The sequence below is a fragment of the Chiloscyllium punctatum genome, chromosome X (assembly GCF_047496795.1).
Source record: "Chiloscyllium punctatum isolate Juve2018m chromosome X, sChiPun1.3, whole genome shotgun sequence".
Classification (NCBI taxonomy): domain Eukaryota; kingdom Metazoa; phylum Chordata; class Chondrichthyes; order Orectolobiformes; family Hemiscylliidae; genus Chiloscyllium; species Chiloscyllium punctatum.
Genome location: NC_092791.1, coordinates 17,189,260 through 17,216,501, shown reverse-complemented (window position 1 = coordinate 17,216,501; position 27,242 = coordinate 17,189,260). Strand labels below are relative to the sequence as shown.

Sequence of the window (27,242 nt, the reverse complement as noted above, 5' to 3'; positions counted from 1 at the left end):
TGTGGGTTCTGGGTGTTTCTTGGAAGTTGTTTGAGTCACGCTTGTCCAGAAAAAGGGAGACGATTCCATCTCATTCCTGACTTGGAGCTGGTGGGGCGGATTCGAGTGGACAGGAAATTAGTTAGAGAGAAATGGGTCTGGATGGGTTATTCTTCGGAGGGTTAGTGTGGACTGGTTGGGCCGAAGGGCCTGTTTCCACACTGCACTCTTCAGAAAGGATCCACAAGGATGTTGCCAGGGTTGGAGGATTTGAGCTATAGGGAGAGGCTGAACAGGCTGGGGCTGTTTTCCCTGGAGTGTCGGAGGCTGACGGGTGACCTTATAGAGGTTTACACAATCATGAGGGGAATGGATAGGGTAAATAGACAAAGTATTTTCCCTGGGGGAGGGGGGGGGGCGGAGTCCAGAACTAGAGGGCATAGGTTTAGGGTGAGAGGGGAAAGATATAAAAGAGACCTACGGGGCAACATTTTCACGCAGAGGGTGGTACGTGTATGGAATGAGCTGCCAGAGGAAGTGGTGGAGGCTGGTACAATTGCAACAATTAAGAGGTATCTGGATGGATATATGAATAGGAAGGGTTTGGAGGGATATGGGCTGGGTGCTGGCAGGTGGGACTAGATTGGGTTGGGATATCTGGTCGGCATGGACGGGTTGGACTGAAGGGTCTGTTTCCATGCTGTACATCTCTATGATTCTACGGTTTGCCAATTTCTGCTCACCCCGCAGGTTCGATTCTCACACTGACGAAAGGGAGCATCAAGAGCTCTCTTTCCCAATCTTTCCCCTCCCTTGAGGCACGATGACCCCCAGGTTAAACCACCACCCCGTCGCCCGTGTTTCTCCCTAATGAGAGAGCCGCCCTAAGGTCCATTAGGGCTTTACCTTTCCTTTACATACCTGGCCTTTTTCAGTTTCTGAAGTTAATGCTCCTTCATTGAACTGGAGAGAAATCTTTCTTTTCTCTCAGAAAAGGTTTACTGGAGCTGATTTATGACCGGCGAGAAATGAGAGAATTGAGTTCCATCATGTATTAGCATGAGCTGTTCTGGGTAAAAACCGTTAAGTGTGACTATATTAAGGTCGAAGTGTTATCCCGTTTTGCTCCCCCCACAAATAATTTTTAAATCAGGGTCATTTTCAGTTCGATTGGCCGACTGCTGTGTTATACGTGTAAGGCATTTTATTTAAATGATAATTGAGCAATTCAAACAGGACTGAAATAGCAGCAGAGTCGCGGAAAGACGTATTTAATACGGTGAAGTGTAATTCAAAGAATTTCGCAGTGATGGGACGAGGCAATGTTAGATATTATTCCAAAATTCGTGCATATTCCATGGAACTAGGAAGTGCGAGGGCATGTCGAGAACAGTTAATGAAACATAGGTTTTAGAGACTTCGCTGTTCAGGACAGAAACGGGTAACTTCTGCTGAACCTGTGTAAATACCTGCTTCAGCTGATATTGTTGTCTTCGGTTCTGCTGACGACATTTTCGGAAGGATAGGAGGGTGTTTGAATGATTCGATGGAGTAGTTTACGGGAAGTTAGAAGCCCACCCTAATGTTAGTTTATATTTAATGGCGTTGCGATGAAAATGGAGGTGAATGCAGGTCATGTCTATTGGAGATAGTGTCGACAAACACTACCCTGGTGAAGGGCTCTTGCCCGAAACCTGGACTCTCTTGCTCCCTCGGATGCTGCCTGACCTGCTGTGCTTTTCCAGCACCACCCTCTCGACTCTGATCTCCAGCATCTGCCAAGTCTTCACTTTCTCCGAGACAAACACACTATGTCAGCTGAAAATTCACGGTTGTCCGGTTGTAAGTTTTCTGTGAGAGACACAGGTCTGGTCATGTTGGGAAGAATTGGTGTCATTCAATGAGTCCGTTATCGGCACTTGGCTCACGAGCTGCTGACTCTGCCAGTCTCCCTGTCCAGGAGATGGATCCATGTATCTACATAGTGTCCTGTCAGAGACTGACATAAAGGTCTACCCTCGCATCGATAATAACAATAATAAAAATAAACTGCTGGAATATCAGAAACAAAGCAGAAATTGCTGGGTAAAACTCAAAAGTTCTGGCAGCATCCGGGGAGAGAAAGCAGAATTATCATTTAGAGAGTGAAATTCTGCAGAGGGTCTCTGGACCCCAAATGCTAACTTTGCTTTCCCCCCACAGACCCAGCAATTTCTGCTTTTGAACCTCGTGTTGGTGTTCGGTCTGAAACTTTATATCTTGAACTCAATCATATTGCTTCCTTTAAATCCTTCGGTGGTCTATCTGCTGGGCAATACCTTCTCTCTGCCTGTTTTGAACTCACTACTTTGCAAAACAAACCTGGCATCTGTCCCACCGTCTTCCCTTTACTCCTTGCAAGTGCCATTTCCACTTGCACATGTGCTTTCTGACCTACGTTGGTTTTGGGCCATACAATACCTGAATCACAGCATTGTAAGGTAGTTCTCCAATCCTTCCATGCGGTTTTGTCTTCTCTCTCTTTCCAGTTCCAGTTCCAATCGTAGGGAGCTCAGAGGTAACTGCGCTGCAATGATTCTGTCACGGTGTGCATCCTCCAATAGCGATTTCACCACCATTGTTTGACGAAACACCAGACTCTGGCAACTGTCCCTACCTCTGTATGTCTCCTTTAACACATTTCTGAGATGTGGGCTCTTTGGTTTAATTTTTGGTCATCTGGGCCGATACCTATGAGGTGGAGGTGCCCGCGTTGGGATGGAAGAGTGTGGTGCTGGAAAAGCACAGCCGGTCAGGCAGCATCCAGAGGTGCAGGAGAGTCAACGTTTCGGGCATAAGCCCTTCATCAGGACAAAGTTCAAAATCACACAACACCAGATTATAGTCCAACAGGTTTATGTGGAAGTACATTTGGCCGATATCTCCCAGGGGCAGTGTCATGCTTGTTTGATCAAATGCCTCGGGTGCTGTCTTATTTCATCATGAATGATTTTTTCTTGCGTTATAAGACCCCAGAGACTGGGGATGGCTCTTGTGGAGCAATGGTAGTGTCTCTAGCTTTGACCCAGGAGACCGGGGTAAAAGTGCCGCCTGCTCCATAGGTCTGTGGTAACATCTCTGAAAGGGTTGGTTAGGGGAATATCTACCCTGCGGAGCTAAGGCTATTGTGGCGCAGTGGTGGTGTTTTCCCCTGGAGCTTGCAGCTCAAATCCCACCTGCTCCAGAGGCGTGTAATACCATTTCTGAGGCTCTAAGGACGCAGTGAGTGTAGGAGAAACGCGGCCAAATTTATTTATTGACAAAAATAAAAGTCGTTTTAAGATATTGGAGTGCTGCCTGTTAACAGAGAATTGTAGATACTACACAATTGATGAAAAATAAAGTTGTAACGATATGACCAGCAACTATTGTCCCACCAATATAACCGTCATTGATGGGCGAACATCAGAATTAATAACCAGAGGTAAACGTAACAGTTACTTTGGAACAGTTCATGCAACTCAAGATTGACATTTTGACTAAAATCTAACTTGGCTGAATTAAAAAAAATAATGTTTTGATGTTTGCAAAAGGAAAAGAAGAAAGAATCTCCAGAAAACGTTTGACTACGGTCCTCACAGGAGCCTTCGGTTTGATAGAATAAAGTCAGTTGTAGGACGTATGGAAGAAGGTAAGGGTCAATAGGCAGAAGGTAGTGGTGGATATTGTATTTTTTGAACGAGGGAAAATCTCGAGGGTCTTCGGAGTTGTTGTCGGGGGTTCTCTGATTAGTTTGAGATCCATTGGGAGTGGGGAAGCGGTGAGCAAAATCCCAAAACAGCGGAGTAAACCAGAACTGGATACCTTGGGAACTGTTAGGAGGACAATGTTCAAAGGCGGACAACATAGAAAGCGTGGAGGACTAGTTGGGAGATGGACGGATAGAATTGAATGCATGGAGGTGCAAAGTGGTTCCATTTAGTTGGAAATAAATACGAGGGGTGTCAATAAATGGGAACAGGTCTACTGCGCAGTTCGAAGCCAAACCAGCCTGGCAGAATCTGTAATAAAGTTCACGTTCCGAGTCTAGTGGCCCTTCTGACTCTCCACAAATCCTGTCAACATTTGCTGAGTTTCTCCAGCAATTCTGTTTTTGTTTCTGCACAGTTTTATTTACAGGTTTGTTAACTAAATTCGCTACACGTGGCAGGTCATATTGGAGCGCGGTCATCAAAACAAAAGGATTCGCGGGCTTTATATATTGGAGTTTATGGAAACCAAGCCAAGCACGTTCTGACGAATTGCTGAATACACAGATAGTCCTCAACTCGATTATTCTGTTTATTATTATTCAGATCTCCGGCACCTGCAGTTCTTTATTTTATTTTGTAGCTTCCATGTTATGAGTTGCTCAACTTGCAAGAACAACATGTTTAGCAGCAAGATGTCTTCCGCAGAGGAGCTGCAAGTTGCCTACCAAGAAACGGAGTGGAAAAATGTCGTGAGGAGGGCTAGATGTCTTGCCTGCCACGAGATCTGATAGCGATTCCCAGCGAAATTCCAGGTGACACCGCCAGTTAGAATGAAGTACGGTGCTTGTTGTGAAATAATTTCTTCATATATTCAGTGAAATCGGACCCACTTTCTCGTCATGAGGAGTTGGATGTTCATTTCCCTCCTGATATTGACAGAAGGTATGTTTCTTACCTTTCAGTAATGTCCACTGGCGTTAATTTCGATCTTTTAGGAATATTGTTCCTTTCAGAAGAACGGTCACTGGACTCGAAACATGCTTTTTTTTCTCCACAGGTGCTGCCAGACCTGCTGAGGTTCTCCAGCTATTTCTGTTTTTGTTTAGGATATTCTCTCAGGCACATTTCATTGATCATTTGTGTTAATATAAAGAGATAGACACTTCGTGAATGTAGAAGCGGGCTTAGCAGTTATAATTCAATGTGCTTATCTAGTCTATCGGTCTTTTCATTTGGATGCAGTGTATGTTCTATTACATAGTAACTAACATTGAAATTAATGTTTGAATATATTTAAGGGCAGTTTAGTGTTTTTTTTTCTGTTGAGTTTTTATTGACTTATCATGAACTTCAGTGAATATTGCAGAGCTTGATTTTTAATGGGTCTGCATATTTGTTGAGTTTTAAGTGTGCGTATGAATCGATGCACGAGTGAACAGATCAGTAACCACCCTTGGTATTATCGAATGGTTTTGCAAAATACCTTACCTAGTATTTCAATTGTAATTGCGATTGTTAACACTGAAGTATGTTTAAGGAATTGCAATCATTTTTAAAAAAAATTATCTAACGAAAGGAATTGTATTTTTTTATTTCTCAGGTATTTCTGGAAATCAGTGTTCTGTGATAGTGCCAGAACATGTCTTGGCAGTAGTTGGTGGGTGTGTAGAAATCCAGTGTACTTTTGATCCTAAGATCAATTATACCTACAGAAAAGCAATATGGATTAAAAAAGGTGTTAATGCTATGAAGCCCAGTGCCTCGGTCCTTTATGATTCAGAACATCCAAGCAGACAACAGAATGACTATAGTGGGAGGGTTGTATTCACTGGTGACTTTGGAAAAAAACAATGCTCCCTTCTCCTAAATGATATTAGGAAGACTGATGAGGGAACCTATCAAGTCATTCTGGTATTCGTTTCAGAAGTCAACGTCACTGAACATTCTGAGATCAATATCTCTGTTTCAGGTGAGTGTGCCTGTATTTTGTTTTCGATTCTCGTTCAAGTACTTCATTTTGAATACTTGCGATTTCAAATTGCTCAATATCCTAATGTCCCAGACGATCTCAAATAAGACAAAGAACGGCAACTGCTGGAGATCTGAAAGAACAGAAATTGCTGGAGCAACTGAACAGGTCTGGCAGCATCTGTGGAGAGAGAGAGACAGAGTTCAGTCCTGAGGAAGGGTCACCAGACCCGAAACGGTAACTCTGATTTCTCTGCTGCCCGATCTGCTGAGCTTTTCCAGCAACTTCAGTTTCTGTTAACGTTTCGGGACCCCCATCAGCTTTCAAATTGTTGCTAAAACAAGAGAGACAGGAACCAGAGACCAGAGGACATTAAACAGAATAATGTTGATGAAAGTAAACTAAGGATTAATGTTGGAGAATATATAATATTCACAGATCCATGATGTTGCTATATCACTCCGAGGAATTGTTTAGAATAGCAAGCTCCTTGCAATGTACATCAGAAAACAAAGATCAACGTATCATTTGAAATAAAGAAAACCGAATGTTGTTTTGCTGATGTAGTTGAAAACTTCTTTCGCATTTAAAATGACAAACCATTCTAACAGACCTTCCCTGCTTCACTTACAGAAAAACCAACGATTTCACATGTTGGAGAAATTATTGCAGGGCAAATTGTACGATTGAAATGCTCGGTCAGTCAGAACTGCCCAAATGGCAATCTACAATTGAAATGGACTTATCACAACCAGTCAATTCCTCTTCAATGGGACGTCGAAGTAAAAGATGAAAGTTCGAATTCTCGGACAGTTTCGTCCGTGCTAACATTGATTCCATCAGCTGTCAATCACGGGACAATGCTCAAATGTACAATTACAAGCGGCAGCTTCCAAATTTCCTCTCCTGAAACTCTCATCTTGCAGGTTAAATGTGAGTGCTTGTTTCAAAGATAGCCATTCTTAGATGTTGTACCCAGCTTTTTTTTTAACTGGCTGTAGGTTAGCTCAGTTGGATGGCTGGTTTCTGGTATAGACTAACCCTAACAGTATGGGTTCTATTCCCACATCAGCTGAAGTTGCCATAAAGGATTAAGCCCCCTCTCCTGAGGGGTGGTGACCATCTAGTTAGACCACCAATCAGTTGCTTCTCCTTAATGAGATAGCAGCTCCATTGTCAAGTTGGACAGCGGTAACTTTATGAAGAATTAAGTGACTCTTTAGCCTTTGTTGCGAAATTGTTCTACATGCATCATCGTCTGTTCTACGAATGGTGAATTGGTGCGTGATTTGGGATTTCAGAATAATCAATCCCTAAAATAGTCAGATGCATTCAGGTCCTTAATCTGAACATTATTTCAACATGACAGATGGTAGCACTGCCTGGGAATCAGAATGGGTCCTCATTCTCATAGAACAGTACAGCACAGGCCCTTTGGCCTTCAATGTTGTGCCGCCCTGTTATCCTTAGGGACAGTTGGAAAATGGGAAGCCTTCAAAAATCAGAAAACTAGAGTCCAGAGACAGTATATGTGTGGGTGAAAGGAAAGGCTGGTAGGTGCAGAGAGTACTGGATGTTGAGAGAAATTGAGGGTTTGGTTAAGAAAAAGTAGGAAGCAGATATCAATTATAGACAGGATAGATCGGGTTAATCCTTAGAAGAGTATAAAGGCAGTAGGAATATACTTAAGAGAGAAATCAGGAGGGCAAAAAGGAGACATGAGATAGCTTTGGAAAATAGGGTTAAGGAGAATCCAAAGGCATTTTATAAATACATTAAGGACAAAAGGATAACTAGGGAGAGAATAGGGCCCCTCAAAAATCAGCAAGGCGGCCTTTGTGTAGAGCCGCAGGAGATGGGGGAGATACTAAACGAGTATTTTGCATCAGTGTTTACCGTGGAGAAGGACACGGAAGATATAGAATGTAGGGAAATAGATGGTGACATCTTGAAAGATGTCCATACTACAGAGGAGGAAGTGCTGGATGTCTTGAAACACATAAAAGTGGATAAATCCCTAGGACCTGATCAGGTATACTCTCGAACTCTATGGGAAACTAGGGAAGTGTTTGCTGGGCCTCTTGCTGAGATGTTTGTATCATTGATAGTTACAGGTGAGGTGCCGGAAGACTGGAGGTTGGTTAACGTGGTGTCACTGTTTAAGAAAGATGTTAAGGACAAACCAGGGAACTATAGACCGGTGAGCCTGACGTTGGTGGTGGGCAAATTGTTGGAGAGAATCCTGAGGGACAGGATGTACATGTATTTGGAAAGGCAAGGACTGATTAGGGATAGTCAGCATGGCTTTGTGCATGGGAAATCATGTCACACAAACTTGACTGAGTTTTTTGAAGAAGTAACAAAGAGGGCTGATGAGGGCAGAGACATGATCTATATGGACTTCAGTAAGGCGTTCAACACGATTCCCCATGGGAGACTGGTTAGCAAGGTTAGATCTCATGGAATACAGGGAGAACTAGCCATTTGGATACAGAATTGGCTCAAAGGTAGAAGACAGAGGGTGGTGGTGGAGGGTTGCTTTTCAGACTGGAGGCCTGTGATCAGTGGAGTGCCACAAGGATCGGTGCTGGGCCCTCTACTTTTTGTGATTTATATAAATGATTTGGATGTGAGCATAAGAGGTAGAGTTAGTACGTTTGCAGATAGCATCAAAACTGGAGGTGTAGTGAATAGCAAAGAAAGTTACCTCAGACTACAACTTGATCTTGATCAGATGAGCCAGTGGGCTGAGGAGTGGCAGATGGAGTTTAATTTAGATAAATGTGAGGTGCTGCATTTTGGGAAAGCAAATTTTAGCAGTACTCACTTAATGGTAAGGTCCTCGGGAGTGTTGCTGAACAAAGAGACCTTGGAGTGCAGCTTCATAGTTCCTTAAAAGTAGAGTTTCAGGTAGATAGGATAGTGAAGAAAGTGTTTGGTATGCTTTCCTTTATTGGTCAGAGCATTGAGTATAGAAGTTGGGAGGTCATGTTGCGGCTGTACAGGATGTTGGTTAGGCCACTGTTGGAATTTTGCGTACAATTCTGGCCTCCTTCCAACAGAAAGATGTTATGAAACTTGAAAGGGTTCAGGAAAGATTTACAAGGATGTTGCCAGGGTTGGAGGATTTGAGCTATGGGGGAGACTGAATAGGCTGGGGTTTCTTTCCCTGGAGCATCAGAGGCTGAGGGGGGACCATACACAGGTTTATAAAATCATGAGGGGCATCGATAGGGGAAATGGACAAGGTCTTTTCCCTGGGATGGGGGAGTCCAAACCTAGAGAACATAAGTTTAGGGTGAGAGGGGAAAGATATAAAATGGACTTAAGGGCAACTTTTTCACACAGAGGGTGGTACTTGTATGGAATGAGCTGCCAGAGCAAATGGTAGAGGCTGGGACAACTGCAGTATTTAAAAGACATCTGGATGGGTATATTAATATGAAGGGTTAAGAGGGATATGGGCCAAGTGCTGGCAAGTGGGACTAAATTAGGTTAGGATATCTGGTTGGCATGGACGAGTTGGACCGAAGGGTTTGTTTTCTGCTGTACATCTCTATGACTCAATGACTCTACTCTAAGATCAGACTAACCTACACACCTTTTGATTGTACTATCATTCATGTGCCTATCCAAGAGTTGCTTAAATGTCCCTCATGTCCACTGCTGGTAGTGCATTCCACACACTCACCACTCTCTGTGTAAAAAACTGACCTCTGACGTCTCCCCCAAACCTTCCTCTAATCACCTTAAAACTATGCCCCCTTGTGACAGCCATTTCTGCTCTGGGAAAATGTCTCTGGTTATCCACTCCATCTATGCCTCCCATCATCTTGTACACTTCTATCAAGTCACCTCTCATCCTTCTTCGCTCCAATGAGAAAAGCCCTAGCTCCCTGAACCTTTCTACATAAGACATACCCTCCAGTCCAGGCAGCATCCAAGTAAATCTCCTCTGCACCCTCTCTAAAGCTTCCACATCCTTCCTATAAGGAGGTGACCAGAACTGAACACAATATTCCAGGTGTGGTCTAACCAGGGCTCTATAGAACTGCAGCATAACCTTGCAGCTCTTAAACTCAATCCCCCTGCTAATGAAAGCCAACACACCATATGCCTTCTTAACAACCCTGCTAGACAAAAGTGAGGACTGCAGATGCTGGAGATCAGAGCCTAGATTTGAGTGGCGCTGGAAAATCACAGCAGGTCTGGCAGCATATGAGGAGCAGGAAAATCGACTTTCGGGCAAAAGCCCTTCATCAGGAATGAATCATTCCTGATGAAGGGCTTTTGCCCAAAACTTCGATCTTCTTAACAACCCTGTCAGCTTAGATGACAACTTTGAGGGGTCTTTGGACATGGACCCCAAGATCCCTCTGTTCCTCCACACTGTCAAGAATCCTGCCTTTAACCCTGTATTCTGCATTCAAATTCGACCTTACAAAGTGAATCACGTCACACTTTTCCAGTGTGAACTCCATCTGCCACTTCTCAGCCCAGTTCTGCATCCTGTCAATGTCCAGTTGCAACCTACAACAGCCCTCCACACTATCCACTGCTCAAAGCACCTTCAACAACGAGCACACAGCAATGAACTGGGCATTGGGAAGGTGTGGCTGGGTGTGTTTGTTTCACGTTTTATGTCGGTGAATCAGCTTTGAAGCAATGTCCACCGAGTGTGAATAGGAATTATTCATTTCCAATTTAAATACAGGCTCTCTCCTGCTAATGTATAGGGAGGTCAGCTCATCATTGTCATAGTGCTTTCCCACCCATGCCAGTTTATGATGGGTGAGTGTTGTAGAACATAGAACATAGAACATAGAAGAATACAGCGCAGTACAGGCCCTTCAGCCCTCGATGTTGCGCCAATCAAAGCCCACCTAACCTACACTAACCCACTATCCTCCATATACCTATCCAATGCCCGCTTAAATACCCATAAAGAGGGAGAGTCCACTACTGCTACTGGCAGGGCATTCCATGAACTTACGACTCGCTGAGTGAAGAACCTACCCCTAACATCAGTCCTATATCTACCCCCCCTTAATTTAAAGCTATGCCCCCTTGTAATAGCTGACTCCATACGTGGAAAAAGGTTCTCACTGTCAACCCTATCTAACCCCCTAATCATCTTGTACACCTCTATCAAATCACCCCTAAACCTTCTTTTCTCCAATGAAAACAACCCCAAGTGCCTCAGCCTTTCCTCATAGGATTTTCCTACCATACCAGGCAACATCCTGGTAAACTTCCTCTGCACCCGTTCCAGTGCCTCCACATCCTTCCTATAGTATGGCGACCAAAACTGCACACAATATTCCAGATGCGGCCGCACCAGAGTCTTATACAACTGCAGCATGACCTCAGGACTCCGGAACTCAATTCCTCTACCAATAAAAGCCAATGTAAATCTATCAGTGAGTTTATGGCAGGCCCTCTCTAGCTCGTATCCCACATCATTACTTCAACAACTGTTGGTGTACCATGATACTTCGCAAGCAGCGATTAAATAAAAGATGGACAATATTTAATTTTCACAACCTAAAACCTTTACCGTAACAAGGAAATGATACTCTCCCAAAAAAACCTGATCCCTCTCAGCTCTACTCCCAGAGCTGTGATGATGGTTCCTATTCCTGCTGATGTGCCATCCCTTTCTTCTGGAGCTTTCTCAGTGTCACTCCGGTCTGCCCACACCATCTGCACTTTCACTGCAAGAGAAACAGCGATTGCTGCATCTGTGGAGAGAGAGAGTTAACATTTCAAGTCTATTTCTGAAGAAGTCCTGCTGGACTTGAAGCGTTAACTCTGTTTCATTGATGAACCTCTGTCTTCCGAGTCACCTGTGGTCACAGGCTTACTTCCATTTCACAGAAATGAAGCGAGTTTTTCCATCCTCTCTCAACACAGCCCACCTCCCCCCCCCCCCTCCATAAACACAGCGCACAGTGGCCTGATGTCTTTTTATCAGGTTAAAGTGCATTTATAAACACAGCGCAGACAGCAGTTCTCCAACAACAGTTTTCTGAGACCCAGCTCTGAGTTTAAAATGATCAATGTGAATTCCACCACATCGCTTGCTGGACACATGAACAGGACTATGTCATTCAGTCCATCAAGAATTCATTGCTTTTCAAAAAGATCAATTGTAGCCTCAAAATCAAATTTGTTCCCACTTCTGATACCTTTCAACCCCACAGTGAACAAAAATCTACCTCTCACACCAATCCATACCCTCAGGATTTTATCTGTTTCCATCAATCCATGATGAATCTTTGATACTCCATTGGAAATAAGCCTGGCCTGCCCAACCTTTCCATCCCAGGTGTTAGCCCATGAACTTTCCCCAGATTGTCTCCATCATAATTCCATTCTTCCTTTAATAAGGTGACCAAGACTGATTCCAGTCATCCAGATGCAGTCACACTAGAGTCTTTAATAACTGAAACCTAATGTACCTACTTTTGCATTCAGTTTCCCTCATGATAAACGATAGCCATTCCCTTTCTTAGATTAGATTACTTACAGTGTGGAAACAGGCCCTTCGGCCCAACAAGTCCACACCGCCCCGCCGAAGCGTAACCCACCCATACCCCGACATCTACATCTACATCTACATTTACCCCTTACCTAACACTATGGGCAATTTAGCATGGCCAATTCACCTGGCCTGCACATCTTTGGACTGTGGGAGGAAACCGGAGCACCCGGAGGAAACCCACGCAGACACGGGGAGAACGTGCAACCTCCACACAGTCAGTCGCCTGAGGCGGGAATTGAACCCGGATCACAGGCGCTGTGAGGCAGCAGTGCTAACCACTGTGCCACCGTGCCGCCCACTAATACTTGCTGCGGCTATACACTAGCCATTTTGTGGTTCATGCATGAAGACACCCAGGTCCCTGTGCATTTCAGACTTCTGCAAAATATTTCCTTCCCCACCCCTATCAGCGTTCCGAAAAGACCACTCCCTCCGTGACTCCCTCGTCAGGTCCACACCCCCGACCAACCAGCCTCCACTCCCGGCACCTTCCCCTGCAACCGCAAGAAATGCAAAACTTGCGCCCACACCTCCCCCCTTACTTCCCTCCAAGGCCCCAAGGGATCCTTCCATATCCGCCACAAATTCACCTGCACCTCCACACACATCATTTACTGCATCCGCTGCACCCGATGTGGCCTCCTCTATATTGGGGAGACAGGCTGCCTACTTGCGGAACATTTCAGAGAACACCTCTGGGACACCCGGACCAACCAACCCAACCACCCCATGGCTCAACACTTCAACTCCCCCTCCCACTCCACCAAGGACATGCAGGTCCTTGGACTCCGCCATCGCCAGACCATAGCAACACGACAGCTGGAGGAAGAGCGCCTCATCTCCGCCTAGGAACCCTCCAACCACAAGGGATGAACTCAGATTTCTCCAGTTTCCTCATTTCCCCTCCCCCCACCTTGTCTCAGTCTCAACCCTCGAACTCAGCACCACCTTCCTAACCTGCAATCTTCTTCCTGACCCCCACCCCTACTCCTGCCTATCACCCTCACCTTAACCTCCTTCCACCTATTGCATTTCCAACGCCCCTCCCCCAAGTCCCTCCTCCCTACCTTTTATCTTAGCCTGCTTGGCACACTCTCCTCATTCCTGAAGAAGGGATCATGCCCGAAATGTTGATTCTCCTGCTCCTGGGATGCTGCCTGACCTGCCGCGCTTTTCCAGCAACACATTTTCAGCTCTGATCTCCAGCATCTGCAGTCCTCACTTTCTCCTTCTGCAAAATATCCCCACTTAAATGGTATGCTTTTTTTATTCTTCCTGCCAAAATGGACAATTTCCCACATTATAATTGATTTGCCACCACCTTGCCCACTTAGTTTACCGAATAATATGTGTTTGGAAGCTTATTGTCTCCACCTCACAACTTCCTTTCTTGGTTTTCTTTGTGTTTTCAGCAAAATTGTTAACTCTAGCTTATTTCCTGTCATCAAAGTCATTTATAGAAATTTGAAGTGTTTTAAGTACCAGCACGACTTCCTATGGCACACTACTCATTACATCTTGTCAATCATAAAAATACATAGTTACCTCTGCTGTCTGCTTCCTGTCAGCCACCAATCCTCTATCTTTCATTTTCCACATTAACCCTTGATGTGGCAAATTACAAACCAGCTTCTGAATATATAAATACGGTATAAACCACTGCACTTGTTATTCCCTCAAATAGCTCCCATAAATTGGTCAAATGAGATTCCCCTTTCAGAGTAAACATTTTTATTCTGTTTTATTACTTTGAACTTGTACAAGTGACATTCTGCAACCTATTTATGAATAGCTTCTATCATTTCCCCATGATGGATGTCAAGATCATTGGTCTGTAGTCTCTTGTTTCTATCACGCCCTCTTTTTGAATGAAGAAGTTACATTTGCTGTAACCCAATCTAATGAGACCATCCCTGAATCAAAGGAGTTTTGGAAAATTAAATCCGACGTACCTACGATCTCACCAGCAATTTGTTTTAACAGGCCAGGATGAAGGCCAAGTGATCATCAGGTTACAGTTCCAATAATGAACTCATTTACAATTCTGTTGATTGTGATTTTCTTGTGTTCCTTATTCATTTCCATTTCCTGATTCATTGATGCTTCTGACATGTTACTTGTATCCTCTATCATGAAGAATCCTGAAAAGGGCCTGCTCCATTCATCAACTGTTTCCTTAGTTTCCTTCATTAATTCTCAAGTCTGCATTTCACAGTGACTAACACTCACTGTGTTAACTCTTTTCTTCTTTAAATATTTCTGAAACCTCTTACTCTCTGCTTTTATGTTTCTGGTAAACTTTATTTCTGTCTTGAATATTGCAACCCCTTCTTAATTCTTCGTCATTATTTTCTGTTTTATTTTATATTCTGAAATGCCGCCTGATCATTGCACAATTATATATGTTGCCTTGGATTCATTTCTGTTCATTCTGTTCATCTGTTCTGTAAATTCTGAAATACCTGTTAAATGTCTGCCAATGTGTCTCTATTGACCTCTCCTTTCACTTAATCTGCCAATTCTATGTGACAGCTGTGCTTTCACCTGATCATGACTGTGCTGAATTCAAGTTTGGAAAAGTAGTTTCAGACCCACTTCTCTCTCCCTCATATTAAATGTAATATTCAATCATGTTATGATCACTGCTGTCTTAGGTGCCTTCAACATCAGATCATTAGTTAATCTGATGTTATGACATAATACCATATCTATTATATACTGCCCTCTGGTCATCTCCAATACTGTTCTCAGATGCCTTCCTTAAAACATTCTATGAACTCGTCCTCTAAGCTGCTTTTCTCCAAGTGGCTTTTCTCAGTCAATGTGTATATTAAAATATCCTCTGATTATCTTGGTTTATATCAAACAAGCTATCATTATTTCTTCCTTTATGTCACACAATACTGTGCAGTTTATGTTAGGGTCCTGTACCTCATTCCCATGAATGACTTCTTGTCTTTGCCATTTCTCATTTCAACCCAAGTTGTTGATATACATTGGTTTCCCAAACATTGGTCATTTCTTTCTTCTTTGCTAATATCATCATTAACCAACACTCCATTGCTTCTGATTTTCCTATCATTCCTAAATGCCCTATACCCTTCAGGTTCAGTTCACCAATCATGTCATCCTGCAGAAATGTCTCTGTGATTATCACCATATTGCGCTTGTTGATTTCTACTTGCACACTCAGTTCATCCCTTTTCTTTTGCAATCTTTATAAATTCAGAAATGATGCCTTTAGTTTGATTCTCTGACTCTCTTTCAAAATTAATGTCATTTTTGTTTGTTGATTCCTCCATTCATCCTTGCTACCCATTCTGGTCATGATCTGTTTACTATTAACACCTCTCACTTTTCACCCCTCTGCTCCTCTTTTCACTCCTCCACTTACATCCCTCAAGTGCTTAACCCTTGCACTCTATTTTAAATCACTCTCAAGTGTTAAGTCACACCAAATTGGCTAGTTTTACATGCTCAGAATGCAAAAGGCTGAGCTGACTAACTTTGTGAAATCCGGTTTGAATGTGTACTTAATTGCATTGCTCTCACAATGAATCTTTGACAAATAATCCTTTCTTAAAACTAGCTACTACAGATGTGAAACTGCAGGTTCCAATGTAATGTAAATTGCAAACTAAAAACTAAATTAGATGAATCCAATATAATATAAAAAAAGACGCTCTTACTAAAAAAAAGCTGCTCGTGTTCTGTCCTCTAGTATATGCCAGTCTATAACATATTCTTAGATTGCATGAGCCTTGTACAGTGTCATCTGTTGTTTGTCTAGTTGCCCCCCGTCCCAAATCAATAACCACAATAAATTGGAACAATTGGCCACTTTGCAAAGTAGTTTAATGAGGTACAATGGGAGATGTATATGTGGTGGTTGCATCTTTCTGATTACCAGGGAAGCCCAATTACTGTACATTAGTTTATTCAGAAGTAAAAAGCTTTCAAATTTGAAAACAGCAGATACTCCAAAAAACTTTTAAATAAAATAATAACAGCTTTGGCTTTTCATATGGGTGTCACTGGCAGAGCAAATATTTATTGTCCATTGCTTCTAAGTCGGATGCTGGGTATTTAAGGGGCCTGTAGGTTAGTCTCAGTGAGGATGACTAATTTCCTTCCTTAAAAGCCAAGAATGGAACAGAGAGGGTTATTTTTAATGGCACTCGATAATGTGATCACCATTGATGAGAGCAATTTGATATTCTATCCGATTAGTTAAATTCAGACTCTACTGGTCACCATGGTGAAACTTGTCAGTGTTGCAAAGGATTAGTCTGAGACCTTGGGGCAGTATCTGTGTAATTTTATCACTGCATCACTGTCTCCCTGTGTAAAATGAATTTCCATAAATTGTAATAAAGGCAAACTACTGCAGATGCTGGAAATCTGAAAGAAGCACAGAGAATGCTGGAGCAACTCGGCAGGTCTGGCAACATCTCTCTCTCTCTCTCTCTCAAGAGCAAAACAGGTTTAACATTTTGAGTCCAACATGACTCTACTTCAGAATTGAAATATGTTGAGGAAGGTTTTTTTTAATATACCTTTGTTGGTGGTGGAGGAGGGGCAAGTGGAACAGATGATGTAGAGGTCCAGTGCAATAGAAAAGCTGTTTGTTAGTGGTGGTGAGAGAGACTTATCAATCTTAATTAACCGGGAAAGGGAGAGACTATGCTCTGTCTACTTGGGGTACTAAACAAGACAGAAACATTATACGGCTTGCAGGGGGAAGGAGGGATAAGTGGGGGCATGTTGTATGGTCGATGGAGAACAAGTACCATGCGGTCAGATTCTGAGGTTATGGAAGTCATTAATGATATCTAGATGCTGTTACACAGCGAAGTGGAAAATGAGGCACTGTTCCTGGAGTTTGTGTGGTACTTTGCAGCAGGCTCAGGATGGAAATGTCAGCTTGAGAGAGGGCAAGATGATTTATTGAAAAGGTAAGGAACTGGGAGGTCAGGGTCACTGCTATGGACAGAGCGGAGGTGTTCGGCAAAGCAGTCACTCAGTCTGTGTTTGGTCTCATTAAAGGAGACCCTGTAAGTTCAAGGAACATGACCTCCTATTCTGCTGATGCACTTTACAGTCTTGAAGTCTCAATATGGAATGTCATAGCTTTTTTTTCTTGTATTTTTCCCCTAACACCCTCTCAAACATTTTCCTATTTATGGCTTCTTTACTTTGTTGTCAGTGGGGAGGGCCCACTCTTCCCTTTCAATGCCTCAATTCACACCCATTTTGCATCTTTCCTTTCACCGCCATTAATAACACTTTTGTCTCTTGCACTGGGCCTTTAATACATTGGTTCCCCATATCTCTCTTTCAAAAGTAAATATAAAACAAAAAAACAGTCATTTCCTATCATCTTTCAGCTCTGAAGAAGAGTTATATTGGGTTTGAAACATTAACTGTGTTTCTTCTGACATAGATACTGAGAGGCCTGCTGAATTTCTCCAGGGTTCTCTGGTTTTGCTCTGCAAATTATATTGGCATTGAGTTAGAAATGTAATGCTGAAGGGAATTACGAAGTGGCACATACAGAGAGACAGAATAAATCCGCTTATCTGAGCAGAAGGACAAAGGCAAGCCTCATTAAACCTGCAAGATATGGACTTCAGGGTCAGAAATACTGTCTCCTAATGAAGTCAAAAAGTATGGCGCTGGAAAATCACAGCAGGTCAGGGAGCATCCTAAGAGCAGGAGAATCAACATTTCGAGCATAAGCCCTTCATCAAGAAGGGGTCTAAGAGATAAGTAGGAAGATGGGGGTTGGGCTGGGGAGAAGGTAGCTGGGAAGGCGTTAGGTAAATGGGAAGTGACAATGATAGTTTGGAGTGGAGGGTGGAGGTGGGAAGGAAGACGGACAGGTAGGACAGTTCAAGACAGCAGTGCCAAGTTGGAGGGTTGGATCTGGGATGAGGTGGGGGGAAGGGAGATGAGGAAACTAGTGAAATCGACTTTGAAGTCATGTGGTTGGAGGGTCCCAAGGTAGAAGATGAGGCGTTCTTCCTCCAGTTGTCGGGTGGCTAGGATTTGGCAGTGGAGGAGGCCCAGTACCAACACAGAAGATGAGGCGTTCTTCCACTGTCTCCTGAAGAAGGTGACTGAGCACAGATGGACATTAACAATTCCAAATCTAGCTATTAACCAATTACAAAGTATTTGATCAACTTTTCATATCATTTGTCAAAGACTGCCTGTTTAGGTGGTACTGATGATTTGATGAATGATGAAGATTAGGGAATTTCAGTGCATGACATTCTGAGTGTCGTGTAAACCCAGTGAGCAGGAAGAATCACTCGTAATCATCTTCCCTTTGGCTAAAACTGAATTCATGCAAGCTTAAATTTAACGCACACATCAAGTTTTCATATATTCGAGCAATTTCCACCACCAAAAACATTAAAGAACTTAAACTTTGAAATGATGCCATTGTATAGGAGAGCCAATGCAGACAATTGAGACCTGTGCTCCAATATGAACCTCTAGTGTATTAATAAGTAGGGGAACAACTTGCAGGTGTGAATGGTCCCCTACTGCTCCTATCTTTGTACGCCATGTTCTTCTGATCAGTCTGCTGGCATAACAGAGAAACCAGGAGGCCTGGGTTCAAGTCCCACCTGTTCCAGAGGTGTGTAATGCCACCTCTGAACAGGTTTATTTAAAATTGTTGTAACATTGAGATCAGCAGAAGGCACACCTGAACGTCCAGTTTCCCAGCAGATGTTAGCAAGAGTAAATCCAGGGATAGAAGTAAATCAAGTTGACGATCTTAAAAGAAATGACTGACTGGTTCCAGTTGCTTGCTTATGGCAGATAAATTACATTTTGAACTTGATTCCTCTCATGAAACAACCATAAATCCCTGAGCACACTGAAACCTGTCTGTAGTGAGTGTTCTTTGAGTAAAATATGTTTTTGTTATATGATGTGGTTAACTGTGATGAGGATAATGTAGTGAGTTAACAAGTCACCCTGAGAGGTTATTTCGTTCTAATGTATATGACTCTGCCCTTTCAGCTCGTGTACTCATCAAACTGATATTTCATTCAACATCCTCCTTGACCTGGCATTATGCTGATAGTCAAGATTCTTTTTTTGTTTATTTTGGTTTAGATAAACCCGTGATAATGGCAGGCCCGATCTGCACCACATCTGAGCATTGGATAAATTGCACTTGCACCTCCAAAGCCAATCCACCAGCCAACATGACATGGGCAACCAATGGGAGAATGATCCCTGGGAACAGCTCAGTTGGAGAAGCCGACACATGGGGCGAGAGGACTTCCAGTCTGCACCTCTCGCTGATGCAGGATCATCCAAATCAAACTGGGGATGTGATCGCGTGTATTTCAACCAATGAGCATGGCAATAGCACGAGCAAGTATCAGCTCCCCTCTGATGGTACATATTGAGTTTATCCATTTGTATAACTTCTATGTAAGTTGGTCCATCATTTGTGATAAACCTGTCAAGAAGGCAGCTAACCACCACCCTCTCCAGGGCAAATAGGGATGGGCTATCAATGCTGGCCAGCCAGTGATGCCCAAATCCCACATATGAATAAAAAAAACTATTTATGAACTTTATCAGTGTCAGCAAACACCAGCTTCATTCAGCAGGTCTAGACTGAATCCATAGCTTATTATGGACTACTGTCCAATGTTGGCTGATCATTACTTGAACAGCATTAAACAATTTATGTTTCTGTCTTCTGACATTTTCATGTGCAATTAAATTGTTTGAACAGCAGTGATGCTGGAAGATAAAACATTTGCTTTGAATACCTGATGTTATTTCACTGTATGCTACTTTGTGCAGTCTACCTCGATGGAAGTGCTCATGTATCTGTAACCTGCTCAGACTGACGCCCAATCTATCTGGTCACGATCAAAATACCCACTCTGAATAGCATTGTCTCAATCTTACGAACGTCTATTAGGCTGCATCGTGAAATTGGACCATGTGTCCGTTGGGCTCAGGAGGGTGCTTGTGGCACAATGGTAGTGTCCGTACCTCTGAGCCAGGAGGCCTGGGTTATAGTCCCACCAGAGGTGGATCACAGCAACTGTGGACTGGTTGATTGGAAAATATTGATGCTGCTCAGAAGAAGGCCATGGTTGATCAAACAGTGCGTTGTCCTGGGGATCATGTTGCAATCCTTGATTTTGTCAGATGTGTTCAGTACATCAGAATGTGGAGATGACATTTTGTTGTTTATCTATGTTTTTGCATCCCAGCGGAACTCAGTAACAGAAGGAGAAACAGGTTATGACAGATGAAGTCCCTAATCTGTCTTTTGTATCATGGTGTCATCATGAAGCATAATTTGGTGCAGGATTGTTGATTCACAAAAATTCCTTCCTGTGTAACATTGTTCATTTCTACATATTTTAGGTGGGAAGTCTGGGACAATTATCCTCATGGTTGGAGGAATAACAGCGGGGCTCGGTATTTTCATTGCGATTGCAGCCATCATGAAGTTACGGATGTAAGTGCTCAACAGAATAAAATCTCACTCTCCACCCAAACGTGTAAATAATGTGCTGAGATTATCATCCACAATGAGCATTTGGATGAGTTAATGCAGGATGTCTGTGGGACACCAGTTCCCTGGCCAACTATTTTTATCTACAACATAGAGATGGTGGTGTGTGGTTCAATCAGTTGTCGGTGCATTATAGTTTGCATTTACATTGTTATCTCTTGTTTGCATCTGCTCAATGAGCAAATCATCTCTCGCCGTTACTGAGTTCTCTCACAGAAGGTTTTATTTTGTCATGTGATGTACATAGCTGGTCTTTAGTGCTTAAAGGAAGTGCACGGTGACAGAGAATTTGTGTTCTTTACCCTCCTTGTCGTTAGGTCACAGTACAAGCATGAGCAGCAAAGCATTGCAATTCGTAACACGATGTGAAAATGATTGAAACAGTTGCAGAATGAAGTACACTGTATGAGAATGAGTACATGACTGCACTAAAGGAAGTCACAGCAGCAGAGCTTACTCTCGTGATATTCCTCTCTTGTGTGTGTAGGAAGTCATGGACACTTCCAGTGTCTCTGGCCCCCTATATTAGATTAGATTCCCTGCAGTGTGGAAACAGACCCTTTGGCCCAACTAGTCCACACTCCCTCCAAAGAGTAACCCACCCAAACTCATTCCCCCTGACTAATGCACCTAACTCTACAAATTTAGCATGACCAATTCACCTAACCTGCACATCTTTGGACTGTGGGAGGAAACCGGAGCACTCAGAGGAAACCCACTCAGACACGGTGAGAATGTGCAAACTCCACACAGACAGTTGCCTGAGGCTGGAATCGAACCCAGGTCCCTGGCGCTGTGAGGCAGCAGTGCTAACCACTGAGCCACCGTGCCGTCCCTATGCGCAGGAAGTAAGGATGTACAGCTCCTGACTGGTCACGTTTCAGAGCTGGAGCTGCAGCTGGATTCACTGAGGGGCATATGCGATGCTGAGGTTGTCATGGACAGCTGGTCACAACGTAGGTAAAAACTGAACAGGCAGAAAGGGCAATGGGTGACCGCTGGGCAGAGTAGAGGAAGGCAGGTAGTGCAGGACTTCCCGTGTGCACCCCCTATCTAACAGAGAAACGAATTTGGATACTGTTTAGGAGAGACGACTTTGTAGAGGTGAGTCACAGGAACAACGCCTATGGGACCGAGGGTGACTCTGCAGGACAGGAGAGGAGGAAGCAGAATGGTGGGGCTCGAGTGACAGGGGATGCACTAGTAAGGCAAAGGAATTGGTGATACAACAGCTGCCAAAGAGGCTTCAGGATGGTATGTTACCTCCCTGATGGACAGGGTCAAAGTTATCTCGGAGTAGCTAAAGGGCAATCTGCAAGGGGAGAGTGAAGAACCAGTGGTCGTGATACGTGTCTGTACCAATGACACAAGTTTAAAAAATAGATGAGTTCCTACAAGCTGAGTATAAGGAGTTAGGTCATTGATTAAAAAGTAGAACCCCAAAGGTAGTAATATCGAGATCAGTGCCACATGCTAGTGAGAGTAAACGTAGCAGGATATAACAGGTGTCTGTTGAAATACTGTCAGTGGAGCGATTCAGATTCCTGGGATTTTGGGAGCAGTTCTGGGGAAGGTGAGACTAGATGAAACAGGGTAAGATGTATCCAGTCATGACTGGGATGAATGTAGGTGGTGGGCTTTTTTCTAATGCTGTTAGGTAAGGTTTAACCTGGAACAGCAGGGAGCGAGGAACCTCAGGAGTGGCAGGGAGACAGTGAAGGGGAGAACAAGGATAGGAACAAAAGTCAGAAAAGTAAGAAGCAAAAGTGCAAGGCAGAAGAAAAGAAGGGTGCTGAATAGCACAGTGGCTCAGTCGTTAATATTGCTGTCTCACAGCACCAGGGATCTGGGTTCAATTCCAGTTTCGGGCAACTGTCTGTGTGGAGATTGCACATTCTTCCCTGTGCCTTGCGTGGGTTTCCTCCCACAATCCAAAGATGTGCAGGTTAGGGTGGATTGGCCATGCTAAATTGCCTGTAGTGTCCAGGGATGTGCAGGCAAGGTGGGTTAGCTATGGGAAAGGCAAGGTGATAGTGTAGGCGGGTGGGCTGCACTTCGAGGGGTGATGTGGATTGATGGGCCGAATAGCCTGTATCCACACTGTGGGGATTCTATGGCTAGCGAAGGTACAAGTGTAAAGGCAATGTGTCAAACATGAACAATAGACTACATAAATCTCCAAGGCAAACAAATAGACATGGCAATGATCATTTTGGAATTGCAGAGATCTGGCTGCACAATGGCCAAGGATGGGAACAGAAGTTCCAAGCGATTACATCATTTAGGAAGGGCAGACAAATCAGAAAAGGAGCTGGGGTGGCTCTGTTAATAAAGAGGTGAATTGTAACTAAAGATATTGGCTCTGAAAATTATCATGCAGATTTTATCTGGATGAAGGTAAGAAACACCAAAGGGCAGACAGTTTTGGTTTTCTATCAGCCTCCAAACAGCAGTCAGGATGTCAGGGAAGACAGTCAATGGAAGATTAAAGATGCATGCACTTAGGGTACAACTTTAATCATGGGTGACTTCAATTGACAGAGATTGGATACACCAAAGCAGTAATAATACTGTGGAAGAGGATTTATTACGGTGTACACGCATGAATCTTTAGACCAATATGTTGTGGAACCAACTGAAGAGCAGGCTATCCTAGACTTGGTCGTGGGCGATGAGAAAGAGTAAATTAACAATCTTCTTGTACAGGATCAGTTGGGGAAGAGTGACCATAATGTGATAAAAGTGTTCATTAAGCTGGAGGGTGAAGAAGGTGAATCTGAAACGAAGGTCCTGAATCTAAATAAAGGTTGTGATGAATGTTTGAGGCATGAGTTAGCATTGATGGATTGGGGAACCTTATTAAATGGGCCCGGCAATAGATAAGTAATGGGTAATATTTAAGGAAGGTATGTATGAATTGCAATAATTATTCATTCCTGTCCAGCGCAAGGAAAGGGGACCCAACTATAGTTTACAAAATAAATTAGTTCAAGGAAGGAAACAAATATAATTGCCAAAATAATAAATCAGCAAGCCTGAGGACTGGGAACAATTTTGCATTCATTAAAAGAGGACAAAAAAATTGTTTGAGAGTGGGGGAAGTAAAGTATGAGATTATGCTTTCAGGAAAAATAACAATGGACTTAAAAGCTTCTACAAATGTGTGAACAGATAACGATCAGCAAAGGCAATCAGAAAGGTGGGAAATTATAATGGAAACAAAGAAATGTCAGATAATTCAGACACAAATTTGGTTCTGACTTCACAAAAGAGAACACAAATATTTTCCCAGAAAGCTTAGAGAACCAAGGGTCTAGTGAGAGGAAGGAATTGAAGAAGATCAGTATGAGTCGAAAGGAAAATGGCCTAAAGAACAGATTGGGGTTAAAAGCTGATAAATCACGAGGCCTTAATAATCTCCTTGCAATGAATTTAAGGAGCCGACCCTGGAAATACATTGATGGCCATCCTTCAGTATTCTACTGATACTGGAGCAATTCCGACAGCTTGAGGTATGATAAGCGTAACCCCACTATTTAAAAAGGAGAGAGACAGAAAAAACACCTAGGTAATCACAGACCTGTTAGCCTAGGAGTGGGGGTAATGAAATTTATTGCTAAAAGACTTCAGCATCATTTGTGGGATTAAACAAAGTGAGCATGACCTTATGAAAGGGATACCATGCCGAACTAATCTACTGGAGATTTCTGAGGATTTATCCCCTAGAATAGATCAGGGAGAACCAGTGGATGTGGTGTATTTAGATTTGAGGAAGGGTTTTGATGAGCTCTCATAACAGAGGCTGGTGGGTAGGATTACTGCTCATGAAATGGGGGTGATAGGCTGTCACGGATTGAGAATTGGTTGTCAGACTCAGACCAGGAACTGGGAATGAGAACAAACGGATCTTTTCCATATAGCAGGTAGTATTCCCACTTGAGACAGAGCGCTAATGGCAGTTTCAGCTGAGGGTCACCACACCTCAGGTCAAAAAGGTGAGCACCTTCATGGGGACTTCAGCTGTGGGGTCAGGAGTTAGACCTATGCTATTGGTTCCCTTCCACATCACAATCCAGCTGTCCAGGCAACTGAACTGACCAACCTCTCACTTAACAAGCCATTAAATAGAGTTGGTATATTTTGTAAGCAAGAAAATCCTTTTCCTGACATTCTGCTGTTCTTGATCGTACCCAGTACATTCTAGAACACACAAAAACTGAAATTTGCTGGAGAAATTCTGGCAGCATCTGTGGATGGAGAAACAGTTAATATTTTGAGTCCAGTATTCCTTCCCAAAATGTTTTATATTTGATTAAGGTTCAAGATGTCATTCTGAGAAATGCATGTATCTGTCTTTATTCAGGAAGAAGTTGGAAGAGACCTCCTTTGACGCCAGAATGAATGATGATTTCATAATTTATAGTTCTCTACGATTGTCAACAAACACTGAGGTAAATGATACTGAGCTTCCTTTTCTTTTGCGGACTGGGTCAATATTTATTGCCCACCCTTAATTACCCCTGAGGAGGTAGTGGTGAGCTGCCTTCTTGAACTGCTACAGTCTTTTTGGGCTTGTGCACAACCAGATATGGTGATGGGAATTGCAGGGCTTAATTCAGGAACAATTAATTTGGGGGTAGACGATGGCTAAGAATGGAAGATTTTCTTTTTTGTATTAAGACAAAGCAATTGCATCTTAATATGTTCAAATCACACTGGCCAAATGTGATCCCATATAGGGTGCATTGCCTGTTTGTGTCAATCTATAATGAAAGGTTGAGTTCAGGCCTCAGTGCCCTGTAGTGGTCATCTCCCAGACAAGGGACATAAGGACATTTATAGGGATAACAGTGTGTTCTGGTCCGCAGAGCACACTATCACCACCTTCAGGTCACGTTCAAATTAGCTCCATATCTGAACTCAACTCCTTTAACTTTACAGAGTGACTCTCATGCACTTGGCCTGCAATTGACGGAAACAACTCAGAATAAGCCCATTGTGTATGCAGCGATCAGACTCTGAAAACATCACCAACATCAAAAATGCGCTGGAATTGTGCCGTCAGATTTTCTGCTGATGCTAACGGCCATACCTTAACACATAAATCTGTACAGACACCATCGCCTTGCAGAATGAGAATAGAAATACTTAGAACGTTTTATTTTACTGTCACAAACTCCAGACTGTTGGAACAAACAGAAAGAATGCTGGAGAAGCTCAGCAGGTCCGGTATGACTTCTTCAGAACTGTTTATTTTATTCCACATTTCCAGCCTGGTCAGAGTCGGATGTTTGTTGGAGTTCAGTATAAACTCATTTTTGCCAAATCACGTTGAACATTTTTGTTCCTATTCAGTGAAAAAGAACTTTTTGCTTAAAGATATCTTATTGTCAAAGCATCATTATCTGTTAACCTGCTGAAATACATGGCGAGAGTCCATGAACATTCAAACCTACAGCAAAGATTGCAAAGAAAAAACTGGCACAATTTCTACGGTTGTGATATTGTAATTGTTGCTGTCTATTTTAAATCCATTAAACCGCAGAGCAAAATGGGAAGCAATGTATGAACCAGACAGTCTGGATCAACAGAAAGCAGCAGTTATTCCATTGTACTCCACAGCAGAGTACTCTGACCCTCTTTGGCAGAGTTCGTTACAAACAAACACTACTTACTGACAGTCTGTCCAATGCAGAAAGGTGCATTATGTTTGGAATTTTAAGAGGTCTGGATAGAGTGAATATGGTGAAGATGTTTCCACTAGAAGGAGACATTAGGACCTGAGGGCACAGCCTCAGAGTGAAGGGACGACTCTTTAGAACTGAGATGAGGAAGAATTTCTTCAGCCAGAGGGTGGGGAATCTGTGGGACTGATTGCCACAGAGGGCTGTGGAGGCCAAGTCAGTGAGTGTGTTTAAGACAGAGATAGGCAGGCTCTTGATTCTTAAGGGAATTGAGGGTAACGTGGAGAAGGCAAATGAATGGGGTTCAGAAATATATCAACCATGATCAAGTGGCGGAGCAGACTCAATGGGCTGAATGGCCTAATTTTGCTCCTATATCTTTTGCTCTTATAGAACTTTCCACATGGAATCACAGAATCATAGAATTGTTACATTGCAGAAGGAGACAATTCAGCGCATTGTTTTTACGTGGGATATCAAACGAACATTACGGTTTTGTGCCATTCCACTGTTTTAATCCTGTACCTTTCACAATTTGTGTTCAATGCTGTTGTGAATGTTTCAGTTCATTCTGCATCCACTGTTACTGCAGAGCATCCCAGATGCAAGCCATTCTTTGATTGTACAAATAAAAATTGATTTCCTCTCTCATCAGATTTGCTACTTTTAAAACTCATTATAAATCTGAGCCCTCTTGCTCTCAATCCTTGTTTAAGAGGGGGAATAGTTTCTCCTTATTGGAGACAAAAACAGAAGGTATGAAGAAACTCAG

General features: G+C 43.1%; 1 protein-coding gene across 1 annotated transcript; it reads left to right on the top strand.

Moving 5' to 3' along the window:
- Nucleotides 1–467: 467 nt before the first annotated feature.
- Nucleotides 468–27,242, top strand: LOC140471305 (sialic acid-binding Ig-like lectin 13). The gene is made up of 8 exons (XM_072567297.1): nucleotides 468–551; nucleotides 4,351–4,522; nucleotides 5,311–5,679; nucleotides 6,313–6,612; nucleotides 19,355–19,642; nucleotides 20,636–20,729; nucleotides 25,150–25,237; nucleotides 25,728–27,242. Exons 2-8 carry the CDS (start codon nucleotides 4,474–4,476, stop codon nucleotides 25,806–25,808), a joined length of 1,269 nt encoding a protein of 422 aa, XP_072423398.1. The 5' UTR covers nucleotides 468–551; nucleotides 4,351–4,473; the 3' UTR covers nucleotides 25,809–27,242.